Source organism: Dermacentor silvarum, chromosome 9 (assembly GCF_013339745.2).
Source record: "Dermacentor silvarum isolate Dsil-2018 chromosome 9, BIME_Dsil_1.4, whole genome shotgun sequence".
Classification (NCBI taxonomy): Eukaryota; Metazoa; Arthropoda; class Arachnida; order Ixodida; family Ixodidae; genus Dermacentor; species Dermacentor silvarum.
The window spans coordinates 85,699,521-85,717,754 of record NC_051162.1 but is presented as its reverse complement, the minus strand read 5'-3'; the positions used below and the strand labels follow the sequence as shown (position 1 = coordinate 85,717,754).

At 47.1% G+C, this 18,234-nt stretch overlaps 1 protein-coding gene across 1 annotated transcript; it reads right to left on the bottom strand.

The window, feature by feature from the left end:
* Positions 1–737: 737 nt before the first annotated feature.
* Positions 738–14,110, bottom strand: LOC125940432 (uncharacterized). Its single transcript, XM_049656580.1, has 2 exons — positions 12,764–14,110; positions 738–1,350 (listed from the first exon to the last, which is right to left on the bottom strand). The coding sequence occupies exons 1-2, from the start codon at positions 14,068–14,070 to the stop codon at positions 1,083–1,085; spliced, it is 1,575 nt and encodes a 524-aa protein (XP_049512537.1). The 5' UTR covers positions 14,071–14,110; the 3' UTR covers positions 738–1,082.
* Between the last annotated feature and the right edge of the window lie 4,124 nt (positions 14,111–18,234).

Below are 18,234 nucleotides of genomic sequence, written 5' to 3'. Positions count from 1 at the left end.
TTCTCTGATCCACACCGCTTTCTTCCTGTCTCTTGAAGTTACTCCTAAGATTTTTTGTTCCATCGCTCTTTGTGCGGTCCTTAACTTTTTCTCGAGCTTCTTTGTTAATCTCCAAGTTTCTGCCCCATATGTTAGCACCGGTAGAATGCAATGATTGTACACTTTTCTTTTCAACGATATTGGTAAGCTCACAGTCAGGATTTGGCAATGCCTGCCGTATGCACTCCATCCCAATTTTATTCTTCTGCAAATTTCTTTCTCGTGATCAGGGTCCCCTGTGAGTAATTGACTTAGATAAACGTACTCCTTTACAGACCCTAGAGGCTGACTGGTGATCCTGAATTCTTGTTCTCTTGCCAGGCTATTGAACATTATCTTTGTCTTCTGCATATTCATCTTCAACCCAATTCTTACACTTTCTCGATTAAGGTCCTCAATCATTTGTTGTAATTCGTCTCCATTGTTGCTGAATAGGACAATGTCATCTGCAAACCGAAGGTTGCTTAGATATTCGCCGTTGATCCTAACTCCTAAGCCTTCCCAGTCTAAGAGCTTGAATACTTCTTCTAAGCATGCAGTGAATAGCATTGGAGAGATTTGTCTCCTTGCCTCACCCCTTTCTTGATAGGTATCTTTCTACTTTTCTTGTGGAGAACCAAGGTAGCTGTAGAATCATTGTAGATGTTTGCTAAGATATTCACGTATGCCTCCTGTACCCCTTGATTACGCAATACACACATAGTGTCCGCGAAAGCATTAATGTGGCGCAAATGAAGGTGTGCACCACTCCATGCAGCGGGCGCCCATCCTCTAATTAGGACATGCCTTCGGACAAAGACGGTCTGCAAACGTTCATTCAAAGATGTGAAGCTAGGAACTGACCAACCTGACTACTATGAGAAATGGCTCCTGGACGATGCATTTAAAAGATCGTTGTTGGAGCATCTACATGAAGTGGGCCTCCGTGGTTGCATATAAATTCAATCACACATTATGGTGGCAACCCAGGTGAATAAAGCAATGAAATAAGAAATGGGAACAATAAAATTGCAAACAAAAAATGCACAGGCACGTCCATAGCATCAGGCACATTTACTTGCTGCCACCATGCTGCTATTAGCATTGCACGAAAAAGCCCTGGCAAACTCTGAGATGTGACGTAGGGGTAAGTTGCACAGTTCAGGTCGCGGCAGGCTAGCATTTTCATAAGGACTCTCGAGGTCTCTGTAGTGACTGTCGTCGGCATCGCCGCAGTGTCGTAAGCAGAAGCCAACGAACAATGCCTGCTCGTCTGTCTTCACATAGGGCACGAGCTCCGTGGTGCCTCGATCCTTCCAGTCTTCCCAAGCCCTGTGAAATGGCAAACATACAGGCTTTTAGTTGTTGGTTATAAGCTGGCACCTAACGTCAAGAATTACGTACGGAAAACAAAACGTGAGCAGGCTTCTCCTGATAGACTTAGTCCAGAGACCTGCGTTTTTTCGTAGCACATCATAAAAAAAAGGTGCTTGCCGCTCCTTGCTGAAACCCTGTAGGAAGATCGCATTTTATGGTCTGTAACGTCCAATATATGAACTGACACTGTTGCTTTTCTTCATTACAAGCAAAAAAACGCCAGCTTGACTACGTCGAGGCTTCTCGCCCTAAGTGGTGTCCTAAACATCGCAGCTGAGACAGCACCCGGTCGCATCCGTCGTTTGCTGTGCGACTTAGATATTGGTTGTTATGAGGACGTAGGCGAAGACGAATACACATTTTTTTGTTTTCAAAGCATGCAGTTAACAGTGGCGTGTGTTACACTGAACGATCCGCACCATAAAATAGGATATTGCTGCTAAAGTTTAGCCAGAATAGATTATTGCTAAGTGCACAATATTTTTTTTTTCCTTTTCATGGTGTGCAAGGAAAAACGCAAGCCTCTTAATAGCTGTAAGAACAGCGTTTGGTGATTCAGCGCTGCGATTCTGTTTATGTTCATACCAACTGTATTAAAGGGCTGCATTATGAGCATTGCTCACAGCACCCCGCTACCTGCAGTTGCTCAGTGAGGCAGGCTCATGGCAGGTTGCCATGAGCACTATGGTATTTCGCACTTTGACGAATACCACGCCTCGCGTGCCCTTCCGCAGAGTGGTGGACGATAACAATCTTTTACGTGAGTAAAACGAAAAAATTCACTTTTTCGTGTTTCGCGGGCGTTCTTTCAAGCTACAAAGAGCTGTATCGGCAGATACACCTAGTTGGGCGAGTTGATTTGACTTGACGATGCGCTATGTGTGTCTCGTCTCGACCTATCGTCCTCGTCTTTGAAGCGCCTTTACACCATCTGTATAGGGAATGTTTCGAGATGGTCGACCTATTATCATTGACACTTTTGCTCTGAATATAATTTAGAAGATGAATATTTAATTATGGGGTTTTACGATGCCAAAACCACGATCTGATTATGAGGCACGGCATAGTGGGGGACTCCGGAAATATGGACCACCTGTGGTTCTTTAACGTGCACCTAAATCTAAGTACGTGGGTGTTTTCGCATTTCGCCCCCATCGAAATGCGGCCGCCGTGGCCGGGATTCGATCCCGCGACCTCGTGCTCAGCAGCCCAACACCATAGCCACTGAGCAACCACGGCGGGTCAAGATGAATATTTAGTAGTAACTAAAAATTTAGTAAGGCAAAGTACAAATAGTCCATGCCATTCCAACTCTGTGAAGGTGGATGACCAGCGAAGCTGTACAAATATGGTGATAAACTATATTGAGTTAAATAAAGACACATACCGCAAGAATTGTCATTTTCTATCGCCTTTATTATTTTGTCAATAACGTGACTATAGCTTTGTGGTCGCTATTGTAGACGGCCATGGGTTCTCTAACAACGCTGGAAATGTTCTTCGCGAACGTCTTCACAAAGTGGAATGGCACGAACATATATTTAAGACGAAAGCCTTATATGTCTCATCGTTCAGTCGACCTCCAACGTCCGTGAGTGAAAATCATGTCGAAGCGAAATCGTACAAGACGACGACTCAGTATATAGTAATTCACTTACTACGCCGATCCTTCATCGTGTCTTGCCTATATGCAAACACTCACGCAACAATTTCGAGGATGCGCGGGTCACCGTTGTCATCGTGTTGATTAGAATAGATTTAATTTAGGCGCTCAAACCCACGACCTTCAGTGGCAGTCGAACCCACCACCTTTGGCGTTAAGGCGAAGTTAATTAAGGCAGAGCTCATTAATATAGAGTCAATTAAATGAATCGAACCCTCGACTTTTGGTGGGCGTCGAACCCACAACCTTTGGTGTTAATTAGGGCAAGGTTAATTAAATCACAGTTAATTAAGATAGGTCAATTAAGGCACTTGAACCCGCGATCTTTGGTGGGAAAAACAAGTAATAAGAAGAAACAACGAATTCTAATGAGAATGAGAATGAGTTTCTCGTGAGCGCGTTGGCTTTCGCCTTTCTCCCTTTTTGGCGTATGCTAAAGTGACTGAATTTTTTGTACTCATCGCTGGTCATCGTGACGATAGGTACGCACACACATTTGCGTATCACCTGTTATTAAATCTGTCCTTCAAGTAAAACAATGAATGGCTCAAACCCCCGTAAATGCGGCCTCCCCATTACGGCGACAGAAGGGAAAATCTACGCTGTAATTATGAGCAGCAACGGAGCAATGACAACGATGAACGCGTGAGCAGTTGCTCACGCGTGTTCGAGTGGTTGCGCCGAGGGGCCCCAACGAGCCAGCTGTGGAGGAAGACGGCGACACTCGAGCCATTGCTGATGATGATAGTTTTTAGTCTACGCGCTCGGTCTGCGCACGCAGCGATCCGCTGTAAACTACCGTATAACAGCTCCGCTGTAAAAAAAAATGTTGCAGTTTCGCTCGAAAGGCCAGACATCAATTGCTAGAGCAAAATAGTGGACAGCTATACGAAATAAGGATAGTAGTTTTACCGGCTGGGTAAACTTGCAAACATAGGCAAACTGACTAAATTAACAAGCATGGTACCCCGCGCGCAAAAGTAAACATAAACGCATCTCACTCGATGACCATGGAAACTTGTTGTCAGAACGCTGGAGTGAGTTAGTGCGGCGGCAGCAGCGAGAGAAGTGACCTTTGGCTCCCGCTAGCATCAATGCGAACGAAGCCGAGAAAACACAGCGCAAGGCGGACTTTGTCCCCGCCGCAGATGGCTTTCAAGATACAGCGGCGGAGCCGTGGCGCACGGCGCGCAACCCCACCCCCTCCTCCCTACCATACCCCCGGAGCCTTGCGGATCCTTGCTTCCTGGGCGGGCGTACGCGGCAGCTCGGGGAGCCCTAAATAGAACGCCCCCCCCCCCCCCCCTCCCTACCCTCCTCCCGGATCGTTGCGCGCGACTGGAAGACGGCGCGCTTCCTTCCCGCTTCGCTCTCTCGCCTGCGCAAGATTGAGCCGTGATAGCGGCCTCACGCGTTCACTCGCACATACAGAATACAGCGCGCGGTGACGATATTTGACGGCGTTTTGCCGCTCAAACTTTTGATGCGGAAGGATGCTTCAAATAACTTTCGCCTCCCCCAACATTTTTATAGTTCCTTGCTAGGTTCACTAGCCATACACATACAAGTACATGCTTCAAATGGCTGAAAACGTCGTAAAATGGAAACCGTGTCCCAAAATTACTTCCTTAAATCGCGAAAAAAATGCACGGTTTTCAATGGAACTAAGATACGGAAATGAAAATAGTTCGTTAGATCACGAATTTCGTCAAATCGAGGTTCGTTATATAGAGGTTTCACTATATTTGAAGACTCTACGTTGAAAAGCACAACAAATTTATTTTCCACGTTTGGTCCGGGGAAAGGCCTATATCAAGAATGGTTTAACATTCGTAACGACAGCTCTTTTATACAGTTAGGCTAGTCTTGGTGCGACATTGCGCATTACCTAGTTTGCAAAAAAAACGACGAGCCTGTGCGGTACAATACAGAAGTAACAATCAAAATAAATTGTTACGATACGCAATATGTGCGTAGTGCCTGTTCTACGGGGTGTCGAAAGCATTGTAATACAATCGCAGGCATACAGGTTATAGAGACGCACGTATTTCCGAAGTCTGAAACAACCATTCCCTAAACAAAGAGGAAGCAATTGTCATGAACACTGCAGATTCCATGATGGGGGCACTGCACCCAGATGAATCATCAATCATTCTACCAATCACTACCCACAGACCCAACTCCGGAGTACAGAATGCTAGTCCGTGACACCCATGTTGATTTAGCCGAACAAAAGGAATTGGTGAAACTACTGTAAGAGTACCCCTTCATCCTTGCCTGACGGCAAGAAATTCTATCTCTTGCGCAAAATTCTCAAAGCAAACAATCCTCGCTCGCCCATTACTTCAGGAATTGGTACGGTAACCGATAAAGTTTCCTTGTACGTCGACAACCTAGTAAGCAAAACTCCACCCACCCTCCGTTCATATAATGAAGACACTACACATTTTCTGTCTCAAATAGCGGATGTTGTGGTTCCCGACGTCAGCCTTTTGGTCATCTTACACGTGTCTTCCCTGTACACTAACATACCTCACACAGGCGGCATATGCTCAGTTACTGATGTATTCTGATTCACGCTTGACAAAACCTGTCAATGTGTACACGCCAAAAACAACGCTGCACCTGGTGCTCCAATTGAATAACTTCGAATTTCACGACAAGCAATTCGTGCAGATCAGCGGAACGTGAATGGGGACAATAATCGGCACAAATTAGGCAAACATATTTAGTGGTGTTATAGAGTCAGAGTTTCTTAAATTTTGCGAGGCAAAACCCGTTTTACAAAAGGTTTGTCGATGCTTATTATTGATCCGGTGTAGCGGTGAATATGAACTTTCACCATTAATTTCCAACTTAATATAGTGCACAGAAATATTCATTTTACGCACACATACTCGACCTCAACAATACACTTTTTGGACCTCACTGTAATAGTTGAGGGCGAGAAGCTTAACTGTCCCGTCAGTTTATAGGAAACCGACAGATAAGCACCACTATCTGAACATTCACTGTAACCACATAAAACATTTCAAAAACACCAAGTCCATATAATGAACCGACTTAACCCATAAGAATTAGCCGCCGTCGGTCATTGACGATGCAATAAAGACGGCCAAGAAAGACGAGCATAGCACGTCTCTAAGAAACGCAGAACATCTCACGCAGATGCGCAGACTAACCTCGTTTTCCTCGTTTTGGAATTTTCGTCTTTAAAATTCCCAGCATACAAGTAATTCTCCGAAACCACCACACCTTGTCACTACAAAGCGACAAAATGCAGCAAATTGTCCCTTACTTCGACCAGGTTGTTTATAGGCATGCACCAAACATTAAAGAGATCATACATAACCCGATCATACCAAAACAAAGCGCGAAACCTTCAGAAGCTGCTAGGTACCCTGCAATAAATCTCTACGCAAAGTCTGCCACAGATGAACGCCACCACAACCGCAGAAAGCAGCGTGTCTTCCTTCAGTTTCAACTTCTGACTTCGATAGCTCCATAACGTCGTCTACCTGCTCGACTGCAAAATTTGTAGCATGCAATGCATGCGACAGGTAGATGCTCCTTTCCTAATGCGTTTTAATTACCACAATGCCCACTCTAGTTTCTCCTTGTATCTTCTCCGCCCAGCGTCGTAGAGCCCCTTCAGTTACTCGCTACACATCACTCGAAACACGTCTGGGAGAGGGCACAAAACATATCGGCAATAATTGAACAGCAAAAACAAACGCAACGCATCGACACGCCAGGGTGCATTGAGTAAGCAAGTGTCGCACCTGAAGTCTCCTTGGGCGCACAATTAAGGTGCAGGCAATTGGTTCCAAACAGTGGAACCATATATCGGAGGTACGCTGCTGCTCATTTCGCGATACCACTATCAAACGTCGACAGCCACCGCACACAACTTCGGGCAACACGCCGTAAAGGAAACTTGGGGAGTACGCTCGGCATGGCCGCACTGGCGCTGGCGTCGCCATATGAGTACGAAGCCTATATACACTGGTGGCCACCCGTTTGAAGCGCTTAAAGGGTCCCTGAAACGGTTTGGACAAATGTTGTAGACGCGTAGGGTACAGCTAAGGTAAAGCATTCGCGTCACAATTTAAGTAAACCACCTCGTTTTAAGAGCTACGAACCCTTACAAGTTACTTATCTTCCTAGCCTTGCCTTTCCTCCTCAACTCATTCACCGTACAATCGGGACTAAGCTTCGCCGTCACTGTCTATGCGTCATGGTGGGACGTCGTGTCCTCTACTTCCGGTGTTTTGGATCCATCGCGCGAAGCCTCTACAGCCTCTCTGCTAGCCGCCTGGCCGTCGATCCCCCAGCGAGAGCTATCCAAGTAGCGTGCTTTGCGAGCGTTCTGTCTCAGCGACGAGCGTTGTTGTGTCTGGCGGTCCGGGAAAACGCAGCCGAGCTGGGCGTTTTGACATATGGGCGGAGGGGTAAACGTGACGGACCTGCACGGTGCAGCCACCTGGTGGCGCGGGCTCAACCAGCCAAACACAGAGCTAATATTGTTGTAACCAAGCATAAAACATTTTAAACATTTCAAAATACACTGTGTTCACGATTGCACTGCTGCCGAACATTTGCACCAGCAGCAAAGTAAAATACACTTGGTTACTGTTATATTAGCTTTGTGTTTGTTTAGTTAAGCTCTTCACCACCAGGTGGCCACACCCTGCAAGCCACTCGCGTTTGTGCCTTCGCCAATCCGGAAAAACGCCCAGTCCACCTGGCTGACCCGAATAGCGGACAACCAGAACTTTTAATTTATTTCGATTGTTGCCTCTGTATTGTACCGTGCATCCTCATCTCCTCGTTGGAAACAGGTTATTGCGCAATGGTTGCACCAAGACTACAGCCAAATGGTATGAAACAGCTGTCGTTACTTATGTTAAAGACCATTCTTGATAAAGGCTGGTCCCATGGCCGAAACGTCGAAAACACATTTCTTGTGTTTTGGAAAGTGCGTTTCTCCACATATATATATATATATATATATATATATATATATATATCGGCACATGGGCCAACATTCCTTACATACACGCACAAATATATTGTTCTACATTCCAAGCTATTTGTTGTGTGCGAGTCAGGGAGCAGCAACATATGGATATAAATTGGAGAAGACCTATGGGCGTGAATTGTGTTTGCGTTGGAATTGCTGCAGAACAGTACGTCCTTTCTGTTTATTTGCTGAACAGATACGACGACAAGCAGCATCAGCTCGCATTCAAGTAGCATCAAATTTGTACCTTAAAGGCATGGCGCTTTCCAGCTTCGAAAGTAAACAAGTACGTACACATAAGCCAGAAAACTTCGAGTTGTACTTAAAACAGTTGGGCTCCTCCTTGATTATGACTGAATTCAGACTGCTTTGATTTCTGCATGTTTACTTGTATCTTTCGTAATTAACACCATTTCCACAATTTCGGCGATACAGGAAACCGAAACTGAACGAGCATCTAAAAAAGAATGTATGTTTCGAAAACAAAAGCCATGAATCACGAACCTCCGGATGTGTTTTCAGAAATATATCAAATTCAGTTATATTGTACTATACTAGGTATTCCACTTTAAAACACGTCAATTCTTTCTGTTTCAAATGGGGAATGAATGGCACGTTAATGTGTCCATACACTTAAAGAGACGCTTAAGTCACACTGTCCAAGCCATTCGCAACGTCGAGTCAAGTGTACACTGCCCTTATGCTAGTTTCGTCGTGTAACGTGCGCCAGGCAGAACACGCCTTCTGGCACGTTGCCTAACCACGGCATTGAACAATGGCTAGGTGGGATATATCGGAACACCTTGAATCACAGAGCATGTGACAATGTGTGCAGATGTTCCGCAAATGAACCTCTAGCCAACTTAGGTTAGAGTATGTGCCACTGAGTGTGCGGCAAGCGAGGGAACCACTCTCAGCGTTGCCAGGCAACGGCGCGCAAAGCTTCTTGTTTCGGAGGCCATGCGTGGATTTCGCGGCAGTGCAACTAGACGGCGCAGCATGTCTAGAATGAAGGGCGAGAGAGAAGCTCGACTGCGGCATGGCGCATTTGTCAGCGTGCGCACGCACCGTCACGCCGTGCATTTCGGAGGCCACGCGCAGGCTTCGCAGCGGCGGCGCTAAATGGCGCCGAGTGTTCTTAGGGGCGCGCGACAGAGTCGTGTGCTGCAGTACACGCCTCATACATATCTCGTTTCGGCGGTGGCAATAAGTAATGCCGCTAAATTGATTCAATGCTAGCGCTTTACCGTATACAGTCATCACAAGATGGGTTCTGGCTAAATTTTTCTTTTTTGCTATGATGTCTACTCTATACGGTATGCAAAGACAGCATCTTTGACAGGTTTTGTTGGTTAGGTATGTCCATGAATTTTCGCACGCACCGTCACGCCGTGCATTTCGGAGGCCACGCGCAGGCTTCGCAGCGGCGGCGCTAAATGGCGCCTAGTGTTCTTAGGGTCGCGCGAAAGAGGGGTCCCGCTGCAGCACACGCCTCATACATATCTCGTTTCTACGGTGGCAATACGTAATGTCGCTAATTTGACTCGATGCTAACGCTTTACCGTATACAGTCATCACAAGATGGGTTCTGGCTCAATTTTTAGGGGCGAAGCTCCATATGGCGGCACCCGTTCCGTCCCCGTCGTAGTAGTAGTAGTAGTGTGTAACCAGTCTGAGAAAAATGAGAAAAAAATTCCGAAGTTGTGTCCGTAGCGCGGAATCGAACCAGGGACCCCTCGCTTCCGAGCGCGTGGCGTTAGCCCACTACGCCACGAAGCGGACATGGACAAACGCACCACGATGGCTATAAATACCCAACATTAACGAAAGGCCGCGTTTCTAGCGCGTTTCTAACGCGTTTGTGCTAGCGCGTTACGGCCCGTGTAAGAAGCTGGTGTAAGACGCTGTGGCCTCTCCACCTTACCTTCAACGCGTTTCGAACGCGCTGCCCAAAGCGGTGGCAAGTCAAGTTCAAGTCGAGGAGCGTTTATGAATACGGGGGGTATACTCTCTCAGCAGTCATGTGATGGCGTCGGCAAACGCGGTGCACGTTCCGGCATGTGTAAATGGCTGCGTAAGACGCTGTGGCCGCTCCCCCTTACTAGAGAGTACTGCACGTTTCTAACGCGTTTGTGCTAGCGTCCCCTTAAGCGGGAGATCCGATGATTCCCTCCGGAGCTTCGCCCACTCATCATCATTCACCTCGTGGATCTGCTGTCATTTTTTTCTTTTAACACGAAAGTGTTTTATGCCGGGGTCCACCAAGACTTCACTGACGTATTTCCGTCACGGAAATACGTCATAGAACATAATACAAAGAAAGAAACCAGAAGAAAAAGTTCCACAAACATGCAAAATTTGGAAATCGAACCCACGACCTCTCGGTCCGCGACGATAGATCGCCGAGCGTTTAACCCATTGCGCCACAAACGCATTTGCAGAGAGCTACACAGACGCGCCTTATATATCTAACACTCCTCCGTGTACCCGCGCTCTTGCTCGGGGCGGTGCCGCCGCCTACGAGCAGAAAAGAGAAGTACTGCATTATGACACTAACGCGCACCGACAGTGAACGCTTCGGTGGTCTCAGCACTACGACTATAGTGCCTAGAATATACTTACTAGTGTGCCGACCGCGGGCTTTCCGGTGGCACGGAGAATGATGCCTTCCGCCGGCGGCCACCAGACGGCGATAGCCGTACGGACCGTGCTATGCCGAGCGGCGTCTCTAGCCAACGCGCGCGTGTGCGACAGACGCCAATGGGCTGCCCCAGCCCGTTTCGCTCTGCGGAACGTTGGTTGAGGTGCAACGTGTAGTCGAAAGAATATGATTTCGTTGCACTTACAAACGATCGCACGCACAGTTATTATTATAACGCTACACGATACTAGGTGTTTCTGCGAAAAATACCAATAAATGAATACTTGGTTTCCGAAGAAGTGTAACTTTTTTCCACAGTAAACTATTATATGCGAGACATGTCCACAAATGCTAAATTCACACCAAGTTGTATCTAATTACCATAAATTAAATTAATTACCATAAATGACGGTAATTAAACAGGGCACATTTTCATGGGCGAAACACCGTCGACTAATTTTGCACGAGCGCTCAATGTAGCAATTATTAAAGTGTTTCTCACAAGCGACAGCCGCCAGAGTTAGCCTTCGATCTGCCCTCTTATATTCTTCTCCCACTCGGCAAAACGTTCTGGGTCAGCAGGCGCGCTGAATAATGAGACTTGCTCGTTGTTTGAGCGCTATCCAGTTGTACAGTACGGGACAAAACAGGTGCTGTCTTTACGCCTCGTTTTATGCGACGACATATCGGTTCCGTCCGTGAACAGACACAAGTGCGAACCACGCGCACAGAAAAGAAACCCAGCAATGACATGCGGAGGCACCACATGCTACTTGCTCGAAAGCTACAACGCGCCGCAACCGACTGCGCTTACGAACGCGCATCCGAAGTGCATCCGAAGCGCAAGCGACGCGTGATGCGCCGCTCGGTTAGCACGGTCCCACACAGTGTCGCCGTCTGGTGGCCTCCGGCGGAAGGCATCACCGGCAGTGCCAGCGTCTCCCATTGGAAACGCCCGGCGGTCGGCACACTAGTAAGTATATTCTAGGCACTATACTACGACGCCTCGATGCCAGCATTCGAAGGGACGCTGGCATCAAGAAGCACTACCAACGCCACCTAGGTGGCGTTCACCGTACTCAGCACAGCGGAGCGTGGCCTCCGCAATTAGCTCTGAAAATGTTTCTGAAGTTGATCGCGGAGGCTGCAATTACGACGCGCTGTACGCGCTGATTTGACTCGGTGACGATTCAGTTACGTGCTTTGTCTTGCGCGTTGTATTAGTGTGTCAGTTACGTGCTTCGTCTTTCGCGTTGTGCTAGCGTGTGCAGCGTAGTGCAGCTTCCATATGCACGACGGTTGCTCATGGTCATCGACGTTGGTAGTCGTGATGGAGGAGACGTGCCACCAGGCGTCAGCGTGGGTGCATCAACGCCTAAGGGCGCTTTAGCCACAAAACACCAATAGACATTATATATCAATGTGCAATAAACATTACACTACTTCTGTGAAGACACGTTTCACTTTCGTGTTCTATACCGATTCCTATATAAGAGGGATCAACCACATTTTTTTGGTATGACGTCTGTACGTTACGGTATGTCTACTTTACAGCTTTTGTTGGTAAGGCATGTCCGTGAATTCTGCATATTAGCCTTCGGCTATCATTCGAACTTCATTGGAGAGCGACAGCGTAACTCAATAGGCAGCATTGTCCGAAAAAATTAAATTTCAGAAAGCAGTCCCAATTCCAACAACTGTCGCTTGCAAAGGTAGACAGGGTGCGCCCTTCTTTTAATATGTGTGTGCACGGCCTTAGTCGTACCGTCTTCTCAGCGTTACAGCAGGAATTAGTCTGGAATTAAACGCGGATATAGGGGAGCAGGAAAGTTACGAACAAGTGCCTAAATACGCATGTTATTGGAAGGGCGTACCTTCTTGATGTTGCTAACGTAAATTTGATGAAATTCAAGTGCCCTTTCGAAATATCAATTTTAGAATTGCTGCCCATTGCGTAAAGCTGGTTTACTGCGGTTCAGTTCTGCAGATGGCTGCAGGGGCAGTGTCCAAAATTTGAGTGTATGGAACGGGAGAAACTCACTTATGGGCGACCTTGACACCAATAACGCTTGTCAGAAGGCTCAGCATTGTTTTCATGCTGAGCAGGACCTTTTCTGCGTGAGCTCGCTCTCGGCTAAGGCAGTCCAGATTCTTGAGAAATGCGTCCTGGTCGGCTTGAGCAGTGAAGTTCATTCTCGACGGCAGGCCTGATAAGCTATGGGGCAGCGTGGCCTGAGAAAAAGCTTCGGCCACGTACGAGCCCAGGTGACCGAAAGTGAAGGCGGAAGGCGTGGCTGCTACGTCGAATGGCTGAACGAGGAGGCTGGGAAGCACGCGCAGCACGTCTTCGAAAGCGTCGTAGACTGCACCGGGGTTGAGGTCCAAGCTGTGGTCGTTGGCGGGAAGCTTCTCCTGCGCACGAATCAGCAGGTTCTCCCGGAACTGTGCTTTCGAACGGAACGTGTGAAGCACCCAGCTGTTGAAGTCGATGCCAATTTCCTTGAACTTGGTGATGTTGCGTATATCCTCTATTGAATTATAGCCAGGGTCTTGGCCCGGGACGATGGTGATGTTGCGGAGTGTGCGCACCAGGTTTGCTTTGGTATCTTTTCGCATTCTGGAAAAGGGTTCGACAAGGTTAAACTTCTCCGGTAAGAGCTCGAACAGGTGCGTTAGAGAAGCGGATATGTTTTGTCCGAGCCACTCTTGGAAGAACTGGTACTCGGTCATGGTGGGGAGCAGCATCAAGGACAGGTCGGCGCACCGTACCATGCTATATCGGGACGCCGCTGCCGGAGACAAATCGTAAATACTGACAAAAGCCGACGAAGCCGTGGTCAGCAGGCTTTCGGCAATGATGAAGCGCACGGTGTAAATGAACGTGACCGGTTCCACCGTGCTGAGGTACTTTGTCAGGGACTGGAGAGCCAGGGCATCTGTTGTGAAGAAATAACTTAACCATTCACCCTCGTCCGGGGGAAACCGTTTCATTATCTCCATGAAGTGGAAAAATCGAACGTGAAGAATCTCGCTGAAATCGAACAAGTCCAATATCTGCGGCACTTTCTCGTGGAGGCCAGGATCTCGGAGTGCTTCCACCACCCCCTTCATGGTAGCAACAATGGCCTTCGATACCTTCAGGGCATTATCCCAGGAAGACGCGCGGGAGAAATACTGGATGATGTCCTGCACGGTTCTCCTCTTTGGCGGCTGCTTCACCCTCTCGAGTTTTATGCGAAGCCTGTTGCGATGTCCCGTGTATGCATTGCGTACTACGTCGGTGCCGATGAAGACAGGCGTTCCGCGGTCAAGCGAGAGCGCCATGAGAAATTGGAACTTCCCGTCCATCTCGTTTCGGTTGCTTATAGTATTCCACAATGCCGCCAGCTCCTTGTCGTTATTAATTATCGTAGCTAGGTTGGTGTAATTACTGTCATAATCATCGATGCACCTGCGATAAGACTGCAGCGGATAGTGGTGTACGGCAACTGGAGAGTCGATGATGAATTGGTTTATCATTTCGCGAAAAGAGTGCTTGACGCGCTTCGTGAAGGCATTCATGTAACTCGTGGACCTCGGGTAGATCGACTTGAAGTTCCCGCATACGAAGTGGAAAAAGTCTTGGCAGGGATCGGCTTTGCTGTCCATCATGAGCCGCAAGTCCGTGTTCAGGTTCATGCATTTGTGACTGCGGCAAGCTTCGATGTGTCGCTCAATGTACATCGGCGCGTAAACGACGACCACCGTGCTCGCTAGCGTTGCGAGAGTCACCAGTGCCAGCATGTTAAGAGAAAAGATGTCCTCCAAAGGTGGTTTCTGTTCTTTGATGCTTGTGAGACCTACGAAAGAGCAAACAAATACCCATGAATAACATCTTTAGTACTATTTTAAACTTGAAGTGCCACTTCTTGCATGAGTGTCAGCAATCGTTAGTCTTTCCTATCTGTGCTACAATGCTGACCAAGACAAAGCATCACCCAAAAATTTGTTAGATGAATTTGTTTAAAGCTGACTGGAGAAAGCAAACTCCGTAATTTAATTTGTATAATTTAGAAAAAGAACCAAGAATGGCCCAAAGGAACACGCTAGGACGCTATGTTACAAATACTAGTGAGCGCGATTTTCGATTGCGTGTTTCGACACTGAATTTATTTCCTTTTTTTGTGTGTGAGAGATTTAAGAGCAGTCGCTGTTTGCATGTTGAAAGAGCATGACTACCTTTCCTGACAAGTGCGGCAAGCATTAGTGGGCGGCGACAGAAAGGCTAATTCTTGAGAGACCGAGACCGATCACAATGCCTCGCTGAATTCATTTCACACTGTAGATGAACATTGTTGTGACTGTGAACGAGACCCCTCCGTGATCATGTCGGAGGCTTATTTTGTAAAGATGAAAAATACTTACTGGACGTGCGGGGCATTTTGGTGTGCAGACGGGCAGCTGAGAACTAAAGAAACGCTCGGCAGGCCTACCTGTCACGAAGCAGAACTTCTTCTTCATCTTCAGCCAAAGGTATGAAACACATCCACCTCAGCAATCGGCCAATTAAGTTTATAAAATATTTATGTCAATTTTCAGTCGATAATACTATTAAAAATTACTGCACACTTTGCGACCTTAGTCAAAATCCCATTTCCAGCGACGCTCTTTCTTTCGAGCAGCTGCAAGGAGAATTTTAGTTGCCTGAAATTTAAATACATATAATTTAAAATATGGCCCATGCACGACTGACCGTTTCAAACATTATTCACACATAACGCCGTCGAGCACTTGTTAAAGAATATTTACAAGTACAAGAATTCATCGACAGACTTTTTCACTTCACCAGAACATCAGCCACAATGTCCCCTTCCCACATTTCCCTCAGTCTCGCCAAATTTGGTATTGGTTGCGGTCATGGTTACATCAACGCCGCGGAATAAATTCTGCGTTGCTCGTAAAACGAACTTACAGTTTCGAGATTGCTTCCATACATTATTTAATTACTGCAAAGGCAGTCACACTCGCAGAGAACAAAATTCAATGTCACTTTCTGCCATGCTCCAGCACTGCGATTATGCTCTTTCATCCTCTCTCTCTCTCTCGTGACTGTGGCACTGACTTACACCCCTAATCAGGTGTTCTTGTGCAGAGCGCGCAAAATCGTCCACTGAGCGAAACGAGACAAACGCAACGGCTTGCGCGCGAGGAGGTCACCAGCAGTGCGCCACTCGGCAAAAACGTGAGAGAGAAAAGAAAGAAGGCGGCGCCCATGACGTTTTCGCCACGCGATCCTCGGGCTCCGGTTTGAGTACAGTGTACTAGAAGAGTTGTAGTGCGCTCACACCGCGGCAGAGCTTGACGCACTTCATGTCGCCGCCGACAGTGGCGCGGTTCGCAGCGTCCCCTGAAACTTTCCAACGCGTCGCGGTAAAACAGCTATCGCGTGTTGCTGTTTTCACCGTATAAAAGTAAAATGCACGACGTGCAGAGCACTAAAGTTCTTTTGGTGCACCTTCGCAGTGTGCAGTGAAATAAATTACTATTGTTGCCGCTGATCTACAGAGGGTTGGCGATTTTTTTTTTAGCCGGAGGCACGGATGAACTAGCCTTGCTATTCATGCTGTTCTGTTAAAGGCTTGATACGGCCGCTGCAGTCACGGTAGCAAGAGGCACTCAAGTTTTTTCTGCAGCTGATCGATAAAATGGTCAGTGTGGTTTCGCCACAACGACCGCGCATCCGCGTTTCCAGCACCACCGCGCCGAATTTAACCACCACTTCGAGTTTCTTTTTTTTTCGCAGGTAAGGCGTGCAGCGCCTTAGACATTTTCACGTTGCCCCATCTATTCACGAAATTAAATATTTAGGTATCACTGCTGCACAATTTAAGCTGGTTAGCTGGTTATTTATGTATTACATCTTTCGTAACGTTAATGCGACATGAGATCGAAAGGATGAAAATACCAGGTACACCGGTGAGCAAAAGTATACAGACCACAGGGTCGCCGAAAAAACTTAATTTCTTCGTAATTAGCATGCATAAAGTGGAATTGACCCGTACACGTTAAAGCTCGCAATGCCAAGATTGGACTGCAGTCCTCAATTTCAAGTTGCATTCGCAGGCAGTTGAAAAAAATCAGCTTTATCGCGCAATCCCTGGTCCATATACTTTTGCTCACGGGTGTACATTTCTGCAATAATTAACAATGTTTATTTACAACGAAGTAAAGAATAATCCCGGAAGCGACGGGAGCAGCCGGTGAAAATTCCGAATAGCTACTGTCTAGTGCGCTTCGGCTTTTCTTCGCGGTTGCTTCGTCCCTTTCACACCACGTCTTCGTCACGTACTGTGGTAAATTCGGAAGAATCGTGGGAACAGCGTTTTCTGATAGAAGTGGCAATTGTCACGAGGAATTCACACGTCTTTGCATTCTATATTTATAAGGTGCACAGGTCCCTAATTATGAATCGCGGTTCGAAGTGTAAATCACAGACTCGCAAGATTCCTCCAGTGTCTTATCTGCGCGGTTGAGGTTCCTCTCCCATTCCTTTCGGCCGTTCTTCATCACGTGGAACGCTGGGCAAAGACGCCTTTGGTGCATCTTTCACACGACTGTAGGCAGATATGCACTCGGGTTCAAAGCAGTATTTTCGACGGCGGCTAGCCATTCTCACTCACTAAGAGTGCACATTGAGTGAAGCGTCAAGCACAGAGCAAGCAGAGAGGATACTGCTGAAAACGCCGGCGGGACTTGCAGTCGAGAGCCGACAACGTCGATATTAAGTGGTTAGTTTTCAGAAAGGAAAGGTTGGCGCTATCTTCTGCAGCCCTTGAGGGAGAACGGTCACCGTCGCGATCCAACAGAACGTACTCCATACCAAGCGAGGGAAGTTTTCAGGTGATGATGATGATGATTTATTGGCATCCCCTTTGAAACGGGGTGGCGACAAATAGTCACCTGGCCTGCTTGATTTAATCAGGTATACTACACATCTTCTTTATCTAGCATTTTGGTATACCCTCTCATTATCTTTCTTTTTCAAAAATTTAGCTTGTTCCGCTGCCTATGATTTTAAGAGATCAGGTCGTATCCATCTTTTCCCTGCTTTTTTTCCACCAGTACTCTAATCGTCTCTTGCTGATCTCTACGGCTGATCTGTTTATGTTTCCTTCCACTTTAAACCCAAGCGCTTCTGGGAGTTGCACATTACCTACGGTTCTCGCTGGGTGGATCCCGTCGCATTCTATTAGGATGTGCTGAGTGGCCTCTGGATCTTTACTGCAGCATACACATGTCTCATCTAGTTCCGAATATTTGTTCCGATATGTTTTCGTCCTTAGGCAACCGGCTCGAGCCTCAAATAGCAAGGCACTGCCCTTTGTGTTATCGTACAGATTTTCCCTTCTAATTTCTTTCTTCTCATTCTTGTAAATCTCCATTGTCCTTTTCGTTTCCATTCTTTGCATCCAATTCACGATCTCTATTTCTCTCACTTTCTTTCTGATGACCCCTGGTTGTCTATTTACAGTT